General features: G+C 37.5%; 2 protein-coding genes across 3 annotated transcripts; both read right to left on the bottom strand.

The window, feature by feature from the left end:
* Window positions 1–311: 311 nt before the first annotated feature.
* Window positions 312–7,417, bottom strand: LOC113733990 (zinc finger CCCH domain-containing protein 32-like). 2 transcript variants are annotated; one of them, XM_027260254.2, is made up of 7 exons: window positions 7,155–7,417; window positions 6,815–6,960; window positions 6,449–6,511; window positions 4,849–4,968; window positions 4,400–4,738; window positions 3,995–4,312; window positions 312–1,368 (listed from the first exon to the last, which is right to left on the bottom strand). In XM_027260254.2, exons 1-7 carry the CDS (start codon window positions 7,249–7,251, stop codon window positions 970–972), a joined length of 1,482 nt encoding a protein of 493 aa, XP_027116055.1. In that variant the 5' UTR covers window positions 7,252–7,417; the 3' UTR covers window positions 312–969. The 2 variants fall into 2 exon arrangements, with proteins under 2 accessions (XP_027116055.1, XP_071937804.1); XM_072081703.1 differs by lacking the exons at window positions 6,449–6,511; window positions 6,815–6,960; window positions 7,155–7,417 and adding an exon at window positions 5,714–5,817 and having other exon boundaries at window positions 753–1,368.
* Window positions 7,418–13,465: 6,048 nt separating this feature from the next.
* LOC113733989 (uncharacterized) lies at window positions 13,466–15,497 on the bottom strand. The gene is made up of 2 exons (XM_027260253.2): window positions 15,387–15,497; window positions 13,466–15,065 (listed from the first exon to the last, which is right to left on the bottom strand). Exons 1-2 carry the CDS (start codon window positions 15,421–15,423, stop codon window positions 14,164–14,166), a joined length of 939 nt encoding a protein of 312 aa, XP_027116054.1. The 5' UTR covers window positions 15,424–15,497; the 3' UTR covers window positions 13,466–14,163.
* Window positions 15,498–16,032: the final 535 nt, after the last annotated feature.

Here is a 16,032-nt window from a genome sequence, read left to right as displayed (position 1 = left end):
ATAAAAATAAAAACTAAATAAATCAGTTTTATAACTCATTGCATCCATGGACTCAACTTCCAACTGAAGAAGTAAAAGGCTCCCAAAGCCCGTTCAACATTACCTTATGTTAAGCACATAAAATCAGGCTAAACGAGGAAGCCATGGATGTGATACTTGCAAGTTCCGATGTGCAAAAATGTACATGCCATTACCTGAACCAAATCCCAGATGCTTTATTTCAGAGGGTTGACCATAAATTATAGTACAAGCACAACCGAGGCAACCATCTCCCCATAAACAAAGGAAGAACGAAAATAGAAATTCTTACATTGTCAAAGATGTATCTTCATTTATCAGATGTATTGAAGATAAATTATCGAGAAGCGTTCAGCCAGTTCATATCACAACATAACCATATAATTTATACATATTAAGGCAGTTTTACATTGCCTTCTTGCAGTTCCCTTATGTGATAATTTGCACAACAAAGCCCCATACAAAAAGGGGGTAACAAGGAGATACTGGTGTTCATTCCTAAGTCAAGTTGGAAGCTTGTTTCCAAATTTGAAGATGGCCATGAAGGCAGTCAAATTTGAAAGAAGAATAATATGAAACTGATCTTTTTCGTTCCGAAAAAGATTCCAATATAAATGGGGACAACTGACAACAAGCTCCAAAATTTGGGCTGGGGTGTAGAATTTCTAAATGTGAGGTGGGTATTTTCTTGTTATTCAGAACCAGCATGAAGCTATACCAAGATTGCTGGATCATTTGAGGTGGGCATGGCTTATTGAAAATGGAAATGGTGGCCATGTAATGATATATGAACACAGATTAACAGAGCTACAATCTCCTAGACCTGATTGATGGAACCATGATGACTAATGAGAAACAGCCCCCTAGGAAGTGATTTGCATAAAAAATATATCACTGGGTCCATGAGAGTTATCCACAAAAAAAGATTGTAATTGCTTAGCTTCACTTTGCTCAGCTTGACGTGCGAACCTCACTTCCATGTACTGTACTACTGCTGCCGCTTGAAGTAGAGGTTCCCTGTCCAGGCTGCTGAGTGCTTGAATGAGGGACTATACTGCTCTTTGAAAACAATGAACCAACAGAACCACTGGAAGCGCTCACAGAAGACATTCGGCTGGAGAAGGCATCCTTGCTGGATCCAGAAATAAGTTCAGGCCTCAAGTCCGATGAGGAGGATGATGGAGCCAAAGTACCCATTGAAGATCCAACTGGATAAGGAGCAACAGGCATATCAGCAAGAGAAGATGCAGATGGACTATAGCTTAGAGTCCCCATTGGGTGATCAAACTTGCACGAAGGCCCAAATTTGCATACTCCATTTTGTATATAGTGAGAACAGACAGCCGCACCCTGTGGAAATTATAATGAACATAAGAATCAGTCAAAAGAAGCTTATCCTAAGAAAAAAGAAAGCTTCTTGAAGGAAAGTAAGCAAGAGAACTGTAATTTTCACAGTTTCTAGGTCTATGGAAAAAACTAGAAAGAATATGAACGTGAGGGTGGATTCTTCAAGTGTCTATTCGCATCTCAAGACCCTAGAACATCAAGAGTCCTCATACAGCATACCCAAATTTAGAAGAATCACTGCTAATCCAAGTGCTTCTATGTTTCAGTTACTATGTTTTGATCTACTCTTCATGCATTTATCTAAGAATCAGAAGGGGAAGTAACTGAGCAGTACCAAGGTATATCAGAAGAAAAATAACAGAATATTGTAGTCACAGGTCAATAATGTACAGTAGAAGAACAGATTAAAGATTAACAACGATAACTTGGCAACTAAAAGAAGAGTTTTGCCATGAAAACAATTTGAACAGCAAAAAGATGTCCAAAGAAATTCTTTGTTCCAATGGAAAACAAAGACAAGAACTTTTGTCACGGATTGTCCCTCAATGAAAATACCCCTCCAACCTATACCCTCTTATTGCTCCAACCCTCCCGACTGCCAAGCCCTCAATAAAAATTTTGTAGAAGAAAGAAAAAGGAGACCACATAAACAGGTAATCATTCATGAACTGCACATGATTTTCTGGTGCTTATATGTAATTCATAAGAGTGAGTTCCCAGCATTTAAACTGACTACACCCCACTTGCCAAATATATGCATAATAAGAAGCTTTTTGTGTACTCCTTTTCCAGATAAAATGTGTTAAATAATATCAGCAATATGCACTGGCAGATCAAATAAAATGGAAAATTAAAGCTTTATGAGCACATTTGACTTCTCCACAGACAAGCAACTAGTCAAGCATGAGTTTCAAACCACAAGATCACATAGAAGGACCTAGCTCATGTATGATGTTGCGATATAAATCAGCAATTACGGGTAGAAACTGTTACAAAAATAAACATGTTAGGCGATTATTTAGGAAGCTGCAAGCACCTACCGTAGCAGCTTATACCTGTGAAGATAAACACAAATTGACTGCTTTACATACACTCTCAACCAAGAAAATGGAAACAAATATTACATCATAAAGTATCAAGCATGCAAACAACTTCAGATATCATAAAGTATCAAGCATGCAAACAACTTCAGATATACTCTCTCGAAGCAAAATTTCCATCCTCTACTGGCATCCTAACTAAAAAGTTTACCATCATCCTTGGCATGAAAAAACACTTAGCCTAACATAAACAATTTTTAGGGGAAAAAAAGCTCAACTTTCTTTCCAACTCACATGAATGATCTTGCATATGAGATTGTAAGCTTAGAAAGCTTTATCAGACTGATTCTATTGGGGCTTTACACTATGTAATCTCAAGAATTTATGAATGCATTGACTACTTTGCTTCAACTCCTAATTGTTACTTACTGCTACATAGTTAATTTTTATTCAACTTCAAATTACCACATCCTTCTCGCAACAAAGGTCACAGGTTGGTCTATTCCGCTCTCATGCAGAAAAGACAGTTAAGTCCTGGATGGATTTCACCTACAAATGTTTAACAATCTTTCAATAAACAGTGCTGTGAAAAAAATAACCAGTGAATTCAAACCCAGCAGTTTTCAGAAGTTAAAAAAAAAGGTAACAGATAATGTTTTCAGCTGCAACAACAATCTGCAGCTTCTGGTGTCCCTTGAAATGCTATAGCTCAGACCATAAACTGATAATTTTATATTTATGATTGTTGATCATACACCACTAATCATATAGTAAACTTATTAAAGGAAGCATAATAACCATATACCACCTAGTGCTACTCTATGGGTGTATGCTGATAAGCCAGATTTACTATACAAGTAATTTCTCCTCCTTTTTGATAAATAATTTCTTTATAAGTTTTTTGTAGTTCAGGGTAATTTGACATGACAAGGGGAAAAAAATTAGCACAAAGCACTGGATGCAGATACATCAAACAGTGAAAGGGGGCAAAACCAAGACACTGGGGATATGGAGATGGACACAAATATGCATACCTGGAATTACATAAAATCCAGTGTGCATCTAAAGCTGTATCAACCAAACAAATTGAAATGAATCTCAGATTCATGCATGCTGAACATTTCAAAATGCCCAAGCTAGTGAGAAAATAAAATGGACAACTTACTGATTGTTAAAAGTTAAAAAAAAGGGTACAACCATCCATGGATAAACCAGTATCCTCACAACTAAGATGTGTCCCAGAGAGAATAAGAAGTAATTTTAGCTTAACAAGATTCAAAGTAAGAATGTTTGCATGGAAAAATAGTCGATACACAAGAAGAAAGAGCAGGAATGACAGGAAGAGGGAACTTCCTGTGTTCCATCGATCTAAGTGAATAGAGCTTGCATTATTACGAAAACATCAATGAAACATTTCATGCCTAAAAAAAAGAGACTTTCAACATATGCACATGTAGATATATTGCTAATGTTAATTAGAAAAATAAAATGAACTAACTAAAAATTTTTGGGCAAGGAATTGCAACTTCCACACAATTTCAAATGACAGAAACATAACCCCAGCTAAGTGTCAATTTGAGAAGGCATACCGGACGTAGAGGTAGACCCATGGGGCTAAGGACAGGATTTGACTTCTGTGCACTCAATTCAGGCGGGTGATGATATCTACAAGAAGCCCCAAACTTACAGTCACCATATTTCATGTAATACTGGCACTCAGGTTGGCCAGGTCTTTCTGGAAAAGCATGTTCCCTCTGGCTGCTTCCTGAAGGACCAGCAGCAGGTGGAATGGATAGATACTGTCCTGTATATGCTGGAGCTGAAGGAGACAACTGAGTTATTCCATAAATATGGCCAGCTCCCACAGCAGGTTGATTACTTGCAGTGGCTGCAAGACTTACAGGTGACTACAAAAGTTTACATTAGTCAATACACTTTAATGAGGACAAATATGAAAAGATTTTGACAAAACAAACAGGCTCAAATGCACATACTGGGTAAGAAGTCCAAGCCGGAAGAGGAACCATTCCTGGGGGAAGCAGCATAGGACCATATGTACCAGGGAAGTATGAACCTGGAAGTATAGTAGGCCTTGGAACTGGCCAGTTCCCAGTCATTACACCATACTGTTGAGATGATTGCACAGAAGGAGATTGCACAGGAGGATAAATAGCAGGCACGGGTACAGTTGCTGGTGCAGGCAGAGGTCCAGGTCCAGGTCCAGGCGCTGGTGCTGGCATTTGAACACCAGCTGGCTGTGGATGATGATATTTACAGGTGACACCATACTTGCACTGCCCTGTTTTCACATAATATGAGCAATCCTTTTCACCCTGTGACAAGAACTTTGTGAGCTAGCTCAGAAGGATACATGAAAAATATTGATAATCAAAAGGCTAAAAATGAATAAGACGTCAAGAAGGAAAAGTCACAAAGTACAGACCGGTCGCAAAGGGTACCCAAAAAAATTAAGATTCACTGGTGTTTGAGATCCACTTCCTTGCCTTGGATGGTGATACTTGCAGGAAGCACCAAATTTGCAATTTCCAGTCCTCATGTAGAACTACAAGATTTAGTGAAGAACAGAAGCAACGTGAGATAGAAATTCACAACAAAAGCACATGATCGTGCCTCTGCAAAATCAACTACAAAGGAACACAGCAGCAAAAAAGCTAGGGAAAAGCTCAAAGTTCATTTATTTGCGCAAAGCACCTTCCTTCAATAACAGACATTAGAATCCAGAAGACTGATCAACATGTGGTACTAGAAATATCAAATGACAAACATTGCGTATGGATGTATAAATATTTAGCAGAATGTACAAAAATCTATCTTTAAACATTAAATAAATTTTATAGCTTTTTCACAAACAGAAAACAGTTAAACACCGAAAAAAAAAAAAAAACTAGTTTAGCCAGATTCCACTGAAATGTGAAAGAGCCTTGCTTAAAGCAGGAAAGCTTTCTATTCCCTTATGTACAAGATTCACACAGCAATCAACAACACTGGAGCTCAGAATCCAAAAACTAACATGCCAATATATGTGTAATACAGTATGTAGATTAAAGAACTTGTGAAGAAAATCGGATGGAGTTTGTGGTTGGAACTGAGTTCTGACTTCTGACTTGACCTAAAACACTAAAACAAAACTAACACGAGCAAGAAGGATGATCTGCACTGATAACTAGAATTCAAAATTTTAAAGGAAAGGGAATAGCAATGTGCAAAATATGTCAAAAAGAAAAAAGAAGAGAGAGAAGAAGAAGAAACTTCATGATATCCACACACTGAAAAAGACGAAATCCAACCTTGTAGCTCTCTTCTCCAGGACAGACAACGCGCAGATGACCTAGAAAATGCACAAGGTGTACGCTTCCCAAAAGACTAGTTTAAAGTTTCACAAGCAAAAACTCATCAAGGTATTTAATCCAATAACCTGCCATATTGATGATACATGCACCAACACATTAAGTGTGCTATCTCAACTTAACTAAGAGAAGCACTACCACGCGGGTGATGCAGTCAAGAACTCTTAACATATTATCCAAAGATACTGATCAACCAAAAAGAGGAAAAAAACGAATACATTAAATTAAAGTCCAATCAGTTATACTTGGACACTAAGAAAGATTCTTCACCATATTAGATTCAGCAAGTGCATTTTCCAAATCAATCAACCTTGAATCACTAAAAACCCATTGATTTAAACTAAGCATGAAAAGGAACAAAAGATAAAATCATGACAACTCATTAAAGATCTCACTCTCTAGAACAGACAGCAAACAAACGAATCAGTAGATCACAGAATCAAGCAAATATGCATTCTAAAAGTGATCGTGTGGAAAGTTTGCAACAAGTGCATCACCAAACACAGAATGTGACGAAATGTGGTCCGCGGAAAAAGGAGCCGAAAGTTGTACAAACCTCAATGAGCAGACAACCAAGCATAACTACGCTAATTCACGTTCATTGACTTCAAACTTTAACAAACAGTCAATGTATCCCAACAAGAACAAAAAGAGGAAGCATTTAAATGGAAATACCTGGCACACAGGCTGACCCACTCGCTCCGGATACTCTCCTGCAGTGGCCCTAGCTCCCATCGCCTAACATTAATTACCATCATCATGTTAAACCAATGCATGTGAAAAATCTGAATCTCGTAACTAAATCCAATGCGATCCAAAAAAAAATACAATCTTTTTTCAAACAAAGCCCGAAAATCAATGAAATCCAAAGATTGAATGACTAAGCTTAATAAGATCAAATCTAAGAAAAACCCGCTAAAAACCACGTGAAATCAAGACTATGAAAACAAACTAAACAGCTTCAACTGAATGATCACAACAACAAAGGCAAGGAAAAACTCGATTTGGACCTAAAAATAAAGGGGGGGGAGGAAATTTTACCGCGGTACGATCACGGGGATGATTGAACCGACAGCGAGCGCCATAACCACATAAACCAGTCCTCAAGTAATAGATACAATCGGCCTGGTCGGGCCTTTCCGGGTACGGTTCGGGCCCACCCCCAAGGCCCAATTGCCACATAGGCTCTGCATTTCCCACAGAAAATTCATCACAAATTTGATAACCATCCAAACTGAGAATCCAGACATTTCACTAACTAATCCTCGCGAAATTCAGCCAAAATTCGCATGAAATTAACAAAATGCATGATCAAATGAAAATTTATTAAAAGAAAGAAAAAAAAAAAAGGGAGCATCTTTATTTGTTCCTGTAACTCCACCTTCTAGGCCGGTTTCCCCACTCGGGGCCGTCCATTCCGCCACCGGATCCGCCGTAGCCGCCCCCTCCATTGCCTGGGTCCCACTATACCTCTCCATTGTACCCTTTATTTTTACACCTATTCACAGTTTTCCCTTTATTTGATAACTACTTATGTACAGACATACACTAATATATACACAGACACAGAGACATAGATAGTATATTCTCGTATATGTAGATATAGGTACTAAAGTACAGTGGAAGAAGGCGAGAGTAGTGTTAGTGTGTGTGTGTGTGAGTGTGAGTGTGTGTGTGTGTGTGTGTGTGTGTGTGTGTGTTTGGGGAGTAAGCTGAGGAGTGGGTTTGATCGAGGGAGGGTTGGGGGGGGGGCGGTGCTTTTGGTGGTTTTAGACAGAGGAGAGGGAAGAAAGGCAAAGAAAAAGGGTGTGCGTTTTATATAGTGTGGCTTTTTTGTTTATATTTTGTTCTTTCTTTCTTTTAACTTCTCACACTCGCACATACGAGCTCGAGCGAGAGAGAGAGAGAGAGAGTGCGTGTGCTCTGTGTGTGTGTGCTCTGTGTGTGTGTGTGTTTTGGTTGGGAGGTTTTTAAGTGCTTTTTGGCTCAAGCTTCTCTCTCACCTTAGGCTACCAAAAAAAAAAGTAGTAGTGTGTGTTATGATGCTGCTCTCTCTCTCTCTCCATCTTCTCTTCTCTTTGATGAGGTGTTTGTGTGATGTGTGTGTGTGTGTGAACTCTCACACTTGTTTATTTTTTTTCACTATCAACTAAATATATTCTCTGTTTGTGTCGAGTGATGCGTGTGAAATGAAAGGAGAGTTTTGATCTTTGTTTTGGAGTCTGTGGGGCTTTCTTCTTCTTCTTCTTCTTTTTTTTTTTCTTTTTTTAATATTAATTTCTTTTGGGGGACATTTTTCTTCTTTTTTTTTTCCCCCGAGACTGAGAGAAGTTGTGATCTTTGTGGAGGGAGGAGGGATGTGGAATGTGCAGTGTGTGCGGGTGGTGGTTTTTTTCCTTCTATATTTTTTTTTTTGTATATATATTTTTTATTTTGTTGAGTATTTATTTATTGAATTCTCTCGGTCAGATAGTTTGTTTGAGTACGCGCCAAATGAGTGTACCTAACATGCAACGGAGGGAGATCCCACGCTTGATCTGGTTACTCCACAGCACTTAATAGTATGCAGTTCGAGAAGCCGATGCTTTGAAATCTCCAAACTATCCCCATCTTTATGTTTGGGTTTTGGTTGCCTGCGTGATCACGAGGGAAAAAAAAAAAGAACATGTGGCATATGCGAATCCATGTAAAAGTAGATTTTAGCAACTTCAATTATTTGAAGTTTTGGTTGATGAGCCATAAATGGGCATGGATTAGGGGTGCAGAAGATGTGAACGAGTTCGGTGCTGACCGAAATCAAGTCGAGCTCAAACCATCAAACTGTGAGTCGGGTTCGATCTCCAAAAGCTCTTTTTAGTCCTCGAAAGTTCGACGAGCTCGTTCAAGTAGTTACATTTTTTAATTAACTTATTGACATTACAAAATTACTCTTTTGGGTACGTTGCTTGTGAAATTTACTAATAAAATTAGAATCGCTAACCCAACTCAAAGCCGAGTGCTCGAACTCAATTAAGCTAGACAACTGTGTCAAGCCAAGTTCGAGCTCAAATAAAAACCTCCTGAGTCGAGCTCGAGCTTCGACTCCCAGGCACGTTTGAGCTCGAGCTGGACTCAAGTGCACCCCTAGTATGGATTCTAGGAGAGGGTTGCTTCAATGTCGTTCTCTCCAGTGATATCTTTGTTCTGCTTACAAGATTTGATGTTTATATATTATAAAGATCGATGAAATATTAATAAGTGATTGAAATATATGTTTGTGCAATTTCTCCAAAAAAAAAAAAAAAATCCAAACAGATTCAAAGAAGCTGTTGATCTACATTCATTGTTGAGTTGAAATTTATTATTGTAATAGTACTCACAACTAGTATAAAGTTGTTGCATTTGTAACGCTTATGAAGTCTCTATCAAAATGTGTTGTATTAACAACTTGATACCCATCTAAGCCCTGCTGATCCCTGAATCTGAGAAAAATGATTGCCTGATACAAATATTAGTTGCTGACAAGTTTGATTTTTTTTTTTTTTAAAAAAAAGCTGAATTACCGACTAAACTAAAATGGTGAATACACTTTGACGGTATGACATGGAATGTACAATTGCAATATTAGAAATTAGAAAAGTGATAACCTGTCAAGAAAGAAGCAGTGATTACTATGATGGAGGTCAACCATTTTGAAAAGATTAAATAGAAAAATAAAAATTAGTGCGTTCAGCTGGATGGTTTTCAGTTTGACTAAATTAAGTGATTATGCAATTGGATTTTTCTTAGGTGGACTATCATCCATGAAAGCTGTGTCGAGATCCAAGGATGTCAAATTGGTTATCCTCTCAAGTACAATCAATTGGTACAAGGAATGCTTTCATATACTAGGAAAGTCACTTCTCATTGTAGATAAAAAGTTTGGTACCATTCGAAAAAGATGTTCCATATTATATTGGAAATTATCATCTTGATCGAAGGATCGATATCGATTTGACTCTCCAAAAAGGCAAAACTTTAGAGGCCCTTTGAATTGCTATGTTTTAATAGTTTTTGTAGATTTCGAAGAACATCAAATTTTTTTATTTAACCAAATTTTTTTCTTTTTTTTTTTGGGTAGGAAATAAAAAACCTTCTCAATTTTTTGTAGAAAAAGAGTTCAGGTGATTTCTGCTCGGATCACCGTCAATGATCAAGATGTGTCCTTAAAATCATAAATCGCTTATAGAATATCTACAGATTTCCTACCAACACAGCATTGAAATTGACGTGCCTTCCAAATTTTGGAACTCATAGTTTCTTCTATGATTACGCTTCATACTTACTTATTAATTTCCATGATGACTTCATAAATAGTAATAAATAAATAATAATAATAATAATGGAGACGCTATCAATGTTTGGAATGCCTATTAATAATTTAGTGACTGTGCATACAGAAAAGCAAAAGGCATGCTGCATGTGAGGAGGGATAAACCTATGCAGCATGTCATAATAAAAATTCCTTCGACTACTTTATGAGACATTATTATTATTCATTGGGTGACTCTGCATAGGATTGAACCTTGGATTTCAAAATCAAACATGTGTTTGATTGTTAAACCGTTCCAAAGATTATGCGTAAGCAAAAATTTCTTAGTTGAATACGCGTGCAAATTAGGCATCATATTGTATTAGAAAGTTAGAACAGATTTTTTTACAAGTTTGTTTTGCCTTTTATTGGTACTACAACCATATGGGGTACAATTATAATGGAGGAAAAAAAAAAAAAGGAAAGCAATCTAACGTAGTACTCCCTCCGTCCCACTTTGATAGTCCTGGTTCTTTTTTCACACAGTTTAATAAAAAGTAGTTAACTTTGTTGGAACAATCAATTTAGGTAGCTATTTTCCTAAAATACCCTCACATTAATTAGAGTACAACTTTATGGGAACTTAAATTGATGGTAAAAAAAAATCAACTCTCATTAAATGGAATAGGTTTATAGTAACAATAACTTACATTGAATAAAGGTATTTTAGGAAAATTAAAATACAACTACATTCTTCAATTGGAAAGTGGACTACGATTTGGGACAGACGAAAAAGGAAAACAGGACTATCAAAGTGGGACGGAGGGAGTATTTAAAAGAAGTCATGTAAGTCAAAAGAAGAAATAATGCGGTAACAAGAGGGCCTTCTGGGTATTTGCATTTTTGCCACTGTTCTCCTCTTAATTCCATATAATTCTTCATCATCAATAGAAATAAAAGCGTGGAAGAAGGTGCGAAATTCTGGCAACGTTCGATGCGGACACGGGAGGCGTGACAGTATTCATCCACCAATAAGAGAGTGGCGCGTACCCTCCCAAACCCTAGCTCACCAACGCTGTCTTATACGCAAATTAATCGCATCCCACGCGCTTATTCAAGAGCGTGAGTCACTGCTTGTTTAAGATGGGATTGATTGTACTTTTTGATGAAAAAACTGCTTTCAAATGTCAAACCTCTCGAGTCCTCGAGGTTCATGCGTTAATTAACGGTCACTTTTAACGAAGTTGGAGGGTGTTTACAGACTCTGACAAAGAGAGTGGGGTGATTAATATGTTAGTTAAACGCAATGAAACATGTAAACATCATATGAAAGTGGAGGTTAGTTTCAGTTGCAGTTCTGTTGTGCTGTGGTAGTAAATTTGCGAGAATCTAGCGGCTGGATTTTGGAGTCCAAATTGGATGGCTGGGATCTAGTCTGCTGTCAGAGTTGTTGCATAGTGGAAACTGGAAAGACGAGATTGACTATTCTATTCCCTTGGGGGAAAAAAAAAAGAAGAAGAAAATTGACTCTTGCATTTTTTTTGGGGGGGCTTTTTGAGTTTTTCTCCTTCATATTTCCCTTTCCCTTGTGACTGTTTTGATTCTTGAAGGATCCAAATGTCAGAGCTATAGTTTTTAGTTGGGAAGTACACAGGAAATAAATGCACAACTTTATGTGACAAAGAATATCGCTGAAAGGTGAATTGGCCTGAGGGGATTCGATTTGTGTAGATATATAAGGTCTCGTTGTGAGGAAGAAGAAGAAGTGTTTAAAGTGACATCGTGCCAAAAAGACAATTGTTTGAAAAATGTGGGCATAAAAAAAGACAATTATCGAATTCAGGTGTATGATAATTAATGATAATTTGAATCTAAAATTTGTACTCGCGACATGCATCTGATGCTACTAATGTGTGTGTATTGTCAGTATATGGAACATTTTATACACATTACCTAATGTGTGTGTATTGTCAGTATATGGAAAATTCTTTTAACTTGCAATTTGGTTCTTGTCAAAAAAAAAAAAAGAAAAGAAAAAGAAGAACTGATTTTGATTTGGTTAGTGTTATTAGATTGTTTTTTATGAAGTAATTTGTTTTGACAAGATGGATGGATGGATGATAAAAACTATAGCCCTGAAGTCATCGCGTTGGAACTTGGAAAGTCGTTCGTTACATTTGATTTGTTAAGTTTTGAAGAACAATTCAACTGACCAACCCAATTCAATTCATGAGATTGCAGTCTTGCTGGCAGCGGTCATCAGCAGCCTTGACGTTATTTTTTTGTCTACTTAATTAAATTAGGAGGGAGTGGGAGTGCGGACGGGGTCGAATTCAGTCTGAATGGTTCAAGAGCTTACTTGATCAAAATCGAAACTCAATTCGAATCGACCGAGTTCAATTCAGGTCGTTGAAATACGAAAATTACATCTGATGCCCTAAAGTGAAAATACACAGGACCAACACTTTTTTTTTTTTCACTCTCAAGATCCAAATGCATTTTGGTCTGCCAAGCAGAAATTATTCTTGGGAGTTTGAAGCTTGCAGCAGCAATAAATAAGAACACCACGAGCAGGCGGATAGAGAATTCCTGGGAGGTTGACTGAGACAGGCAGAGGGCCACAGGATTGGAACTTTTTTCGTTTCTAAGATTTGCTGCATCGCAAAAGTCTTTTGGCTGCACTTGAGTGAGCGGTGATGAGAGTCTTATCAGGCCTGTGTCGGCTGTTTTGCTTTGCAATTATACTCTTCCAATCCTAGGACTAGGACTAGGAGGAAATTTGATTGAAAAATACAGGGAATTGGATTGAGCTGAAAAACTTTTTTATATTATCCGACAATTTTACTATCCATCCTCAATTCTATAGTAATTATGGAGGAAGCAAACCAAATCGAGAAGTCAAATTGCGGGATTCCGATTGAATAGCAAAACTCCGATTCAAACACACTTACAAAATGCTGTGTGGAAGTTGGTTGAACCATGAAACATGACTTCAAAATTTAATGCTACGGAGTAAGGACCATTTCTGTAAATTCACACACTATTATTTGGATAGGGTATTATTTGAAATAATTACTGTAACACTTTTTGTGATGTCATGTATGTGTGATAAAAAAATAATTAAAAATGTAAAAAAAGTGGATTGGAAAATGTGTTTATAATATGTTGCATGACGCTGCAGGATTGGCCCACCACACCTACAGTTGAGTTGATCATCAATAAATTTCGGGAAACCCTTCAGATGGTAGTGTCTATTTTGCCGGAGCCAAGTCCAAAATTACAATTTGCTTTGCCTTTCTTCACTCTGTATTTCCGTTTTTTAAGTTGGTACAGAAACGTTTCGACACGGCTGTGAAAGAATTGATGATCTCCTCAACTGCTTAGCAGGGAAAGCTGAAAGAAGAGAAGAGAGGACACCAGACTTATAGTGGAATCATGGACTCCCAAGGCCCTGTTCAGGCTTTCAAAGGATTTATCATTTATCAGTTAGAATGGTTCTACAAAAGCTACCTAAATTCTGCGCTTCAACTTCACCACTCCTTCTTGGTCCTCTGCCCTTCCAGAGTCGCCCTCTCTATACAGAAGAAACAGAAAAAAAGATAATGAAACATAAAGAACAACATCGGACCACGCAATCGCAACACAAGTGACAGACACAACTCATCTTGGCCTTATCCCAACTAAACCAAGGACTGTGATTCGTTTTAAGAAGATTCAGCTGTTGATCAAATAACCAACTAATACGTGATCATGATATGACATCGCTGCATGTATTACAGCACAACCAACAGAGAGCATCAGCAATTGGGAGGTATCCTCAAAACAGCGAAAATCAATTTCACTAACTTGATTACATTCTGCATCCATCGACCTTCTGGACAAATAGGCCATATAGGCATTGAAAAACATCACAAGTAAATCAATTCAACACAATCTCAAGAAGCAGTCCCAGTTACCATACCAGAACACATGGTTCAAATCTTGGTACTCAACCAGAAAAATGGCTTAAATAGTCAACTTTGTCCTGAACTGATAAAAGAAGAAATAAACTATCGATAGAAGAGGATGTACTGTCAATTTTTTGGATTTTAACCTCGTTTTGTCAGCTCTCCAACATTTATCACTTTGTACCTTTACGCTTTTCCTGATACACTTTTAGGAGCTCAGCAGCCTCCTTCTCGAAGCATTCCACAAACCTCTTAAGGAAGATCTTCTCCGGATATACCAGTAAAGTTGCCAGCCTAACATTCTTCTTCAACAAACCTTTACTCAAAAGGGCTTGGTGAACCAAACACCTAGGAATAATAGTTTTCTTCAAACTCAGAGTAACTATGAATGGTGCTTTCAGTATAGCAGAAGGGTCATAACCCATTTTGACGACCAAAAAATCCATAACATCCACGATTTTACCGCTTGATATGGCCATGACGCTTGCGTGCTTCTTAAAAGCAATTAGAACCTCATTCTCGGAACAACCCCATCTCTCATACAGTGCCATCTTTTCCCTCCAAATTTTTTTATCAATTGATGCCATTCTCCATAAACATCTTGCAAAACATCCATCCTGAGGATTAAGCCCCATTTTCTCCAACTCCTCCACAGATTCTTTCAGCACATCAGAAGGTCTCACTAATAACCTTGGCTGACTTTTCAGCAAATTTAGGATATTGGGTTCAGGAACTCCTACCTTGCGCAAAAACTCAATGTTGGCTAACATCAAACTCTGAAAACTTCTTGTGAGAATACCTGGACACCTCTTTATCGGGCATACCAAATCTTGGTAAGAGGTAAACAAATCTCGAAGGGCATTAAGTGATGGAACAATTTGGGTTTCCAAACTTCTAGTTAGTAAACTTCCTCCGGAGCTTAGCACCTTGGCGATGTCAACAGTTGAGAACCCCGCAGATTGAAAAAATTCAATCTTAGGCAAAAGGGTCTTTTGGGGACGGCAAACAAGGACACTGGGATAGCTTGAGATGATATCTGAGACTTGAGCATCAGTAAAACCGTACTTTTTAAACACTGCAAGAACCGAATTTGGTTTATCTGGGGTTTTAAAATTCACATTCTTGGCAGCTGAAATTGCTGTTTTTTCAGAAAGCCCACATAATTTTATAAGGTAATCGACAGTAAATGAATGTGGGACGTCAATTTTACCATTCAAGATGGAATTTTTACTAGCTTGTGTAGATGAGGATGATAATGGGTTGAGTTGTATAAAATGGAACTTCTGAGTAGTTGAAATTCTAATACCACTACAATATTTCTCATAAGCAAGAATTTTGCTGCTTTTGCCTACGAACTTAAACATAATGGAGTTGATGGAGGTTTCGAGTTACCTACCTTTACTTGAACCGATTCCGCAGTAGGTTGAATCCATTTCCTCATCTAAAAGGTCCTCCCTCCTCGATAAACCCTAACTAGTTACTACACAGACAACGCTTTAAACCGTGAGTTTGAGCACAACGAATATAAGAGAATTAATTACATTTGCATCCCTGTTGTCTTTCCAAATTGTCACCATTACCCCCTCCTCAGTTTCGAAGTATCAAAAAGTACCTCTTCTAAAATCACATACTATTGTTAACTTTTTTGGTTTTGATGGCAAAAATACCCTCAGTTGTTATTAAGAAAATGTACACAGATGGATAATATGGGAAAAAGAATTGCATATGCTTATTACTTGCTTGCAGTTTTGGATGAGAGAGAGGGAAAGAAAGCAAGGAAAAAGTTGGATTTCATTCATTTTTCACTTGTAATGCATCAATTTTGTTTTCAAAGAGAAGGGAGGAAAGAATTGCTTCTTATTTGCTCAATTTTTCAATAACTACTTAATGATAGTGAGAAATTTGTTGCATTTCGTTTGACCTAATTAGGTTAAAATAATTGCTTAAATACAAGTAAATCCGAATCAATGTGTTTACACCACTCTCTCTTTACATTATATCGATCATTCTTGAATATGCTACATTTTGTATCCCTGAAATGG

This window comes from Coffea arabica, chromosome 3c (assembly GCF_036785885.1).
Source record: "Coffea arabica cultivar ET-39 chromosome 3c, Coffea Arabica ET-39 HiFi, whole genome shotgun sequence".
Classification (NCBI taxonomy): domain Eukaryota; kingdom Viridiplantae; phylum Streptophyta; class Magnoliopsida; order Gentianales; family Rubiaceae; genus Coffea; species Coffea arabica.
Note: the sequence above shows the minus strand (reverse complement) of the source record. Positions and strands in the feature narration are given on the sequence as shown.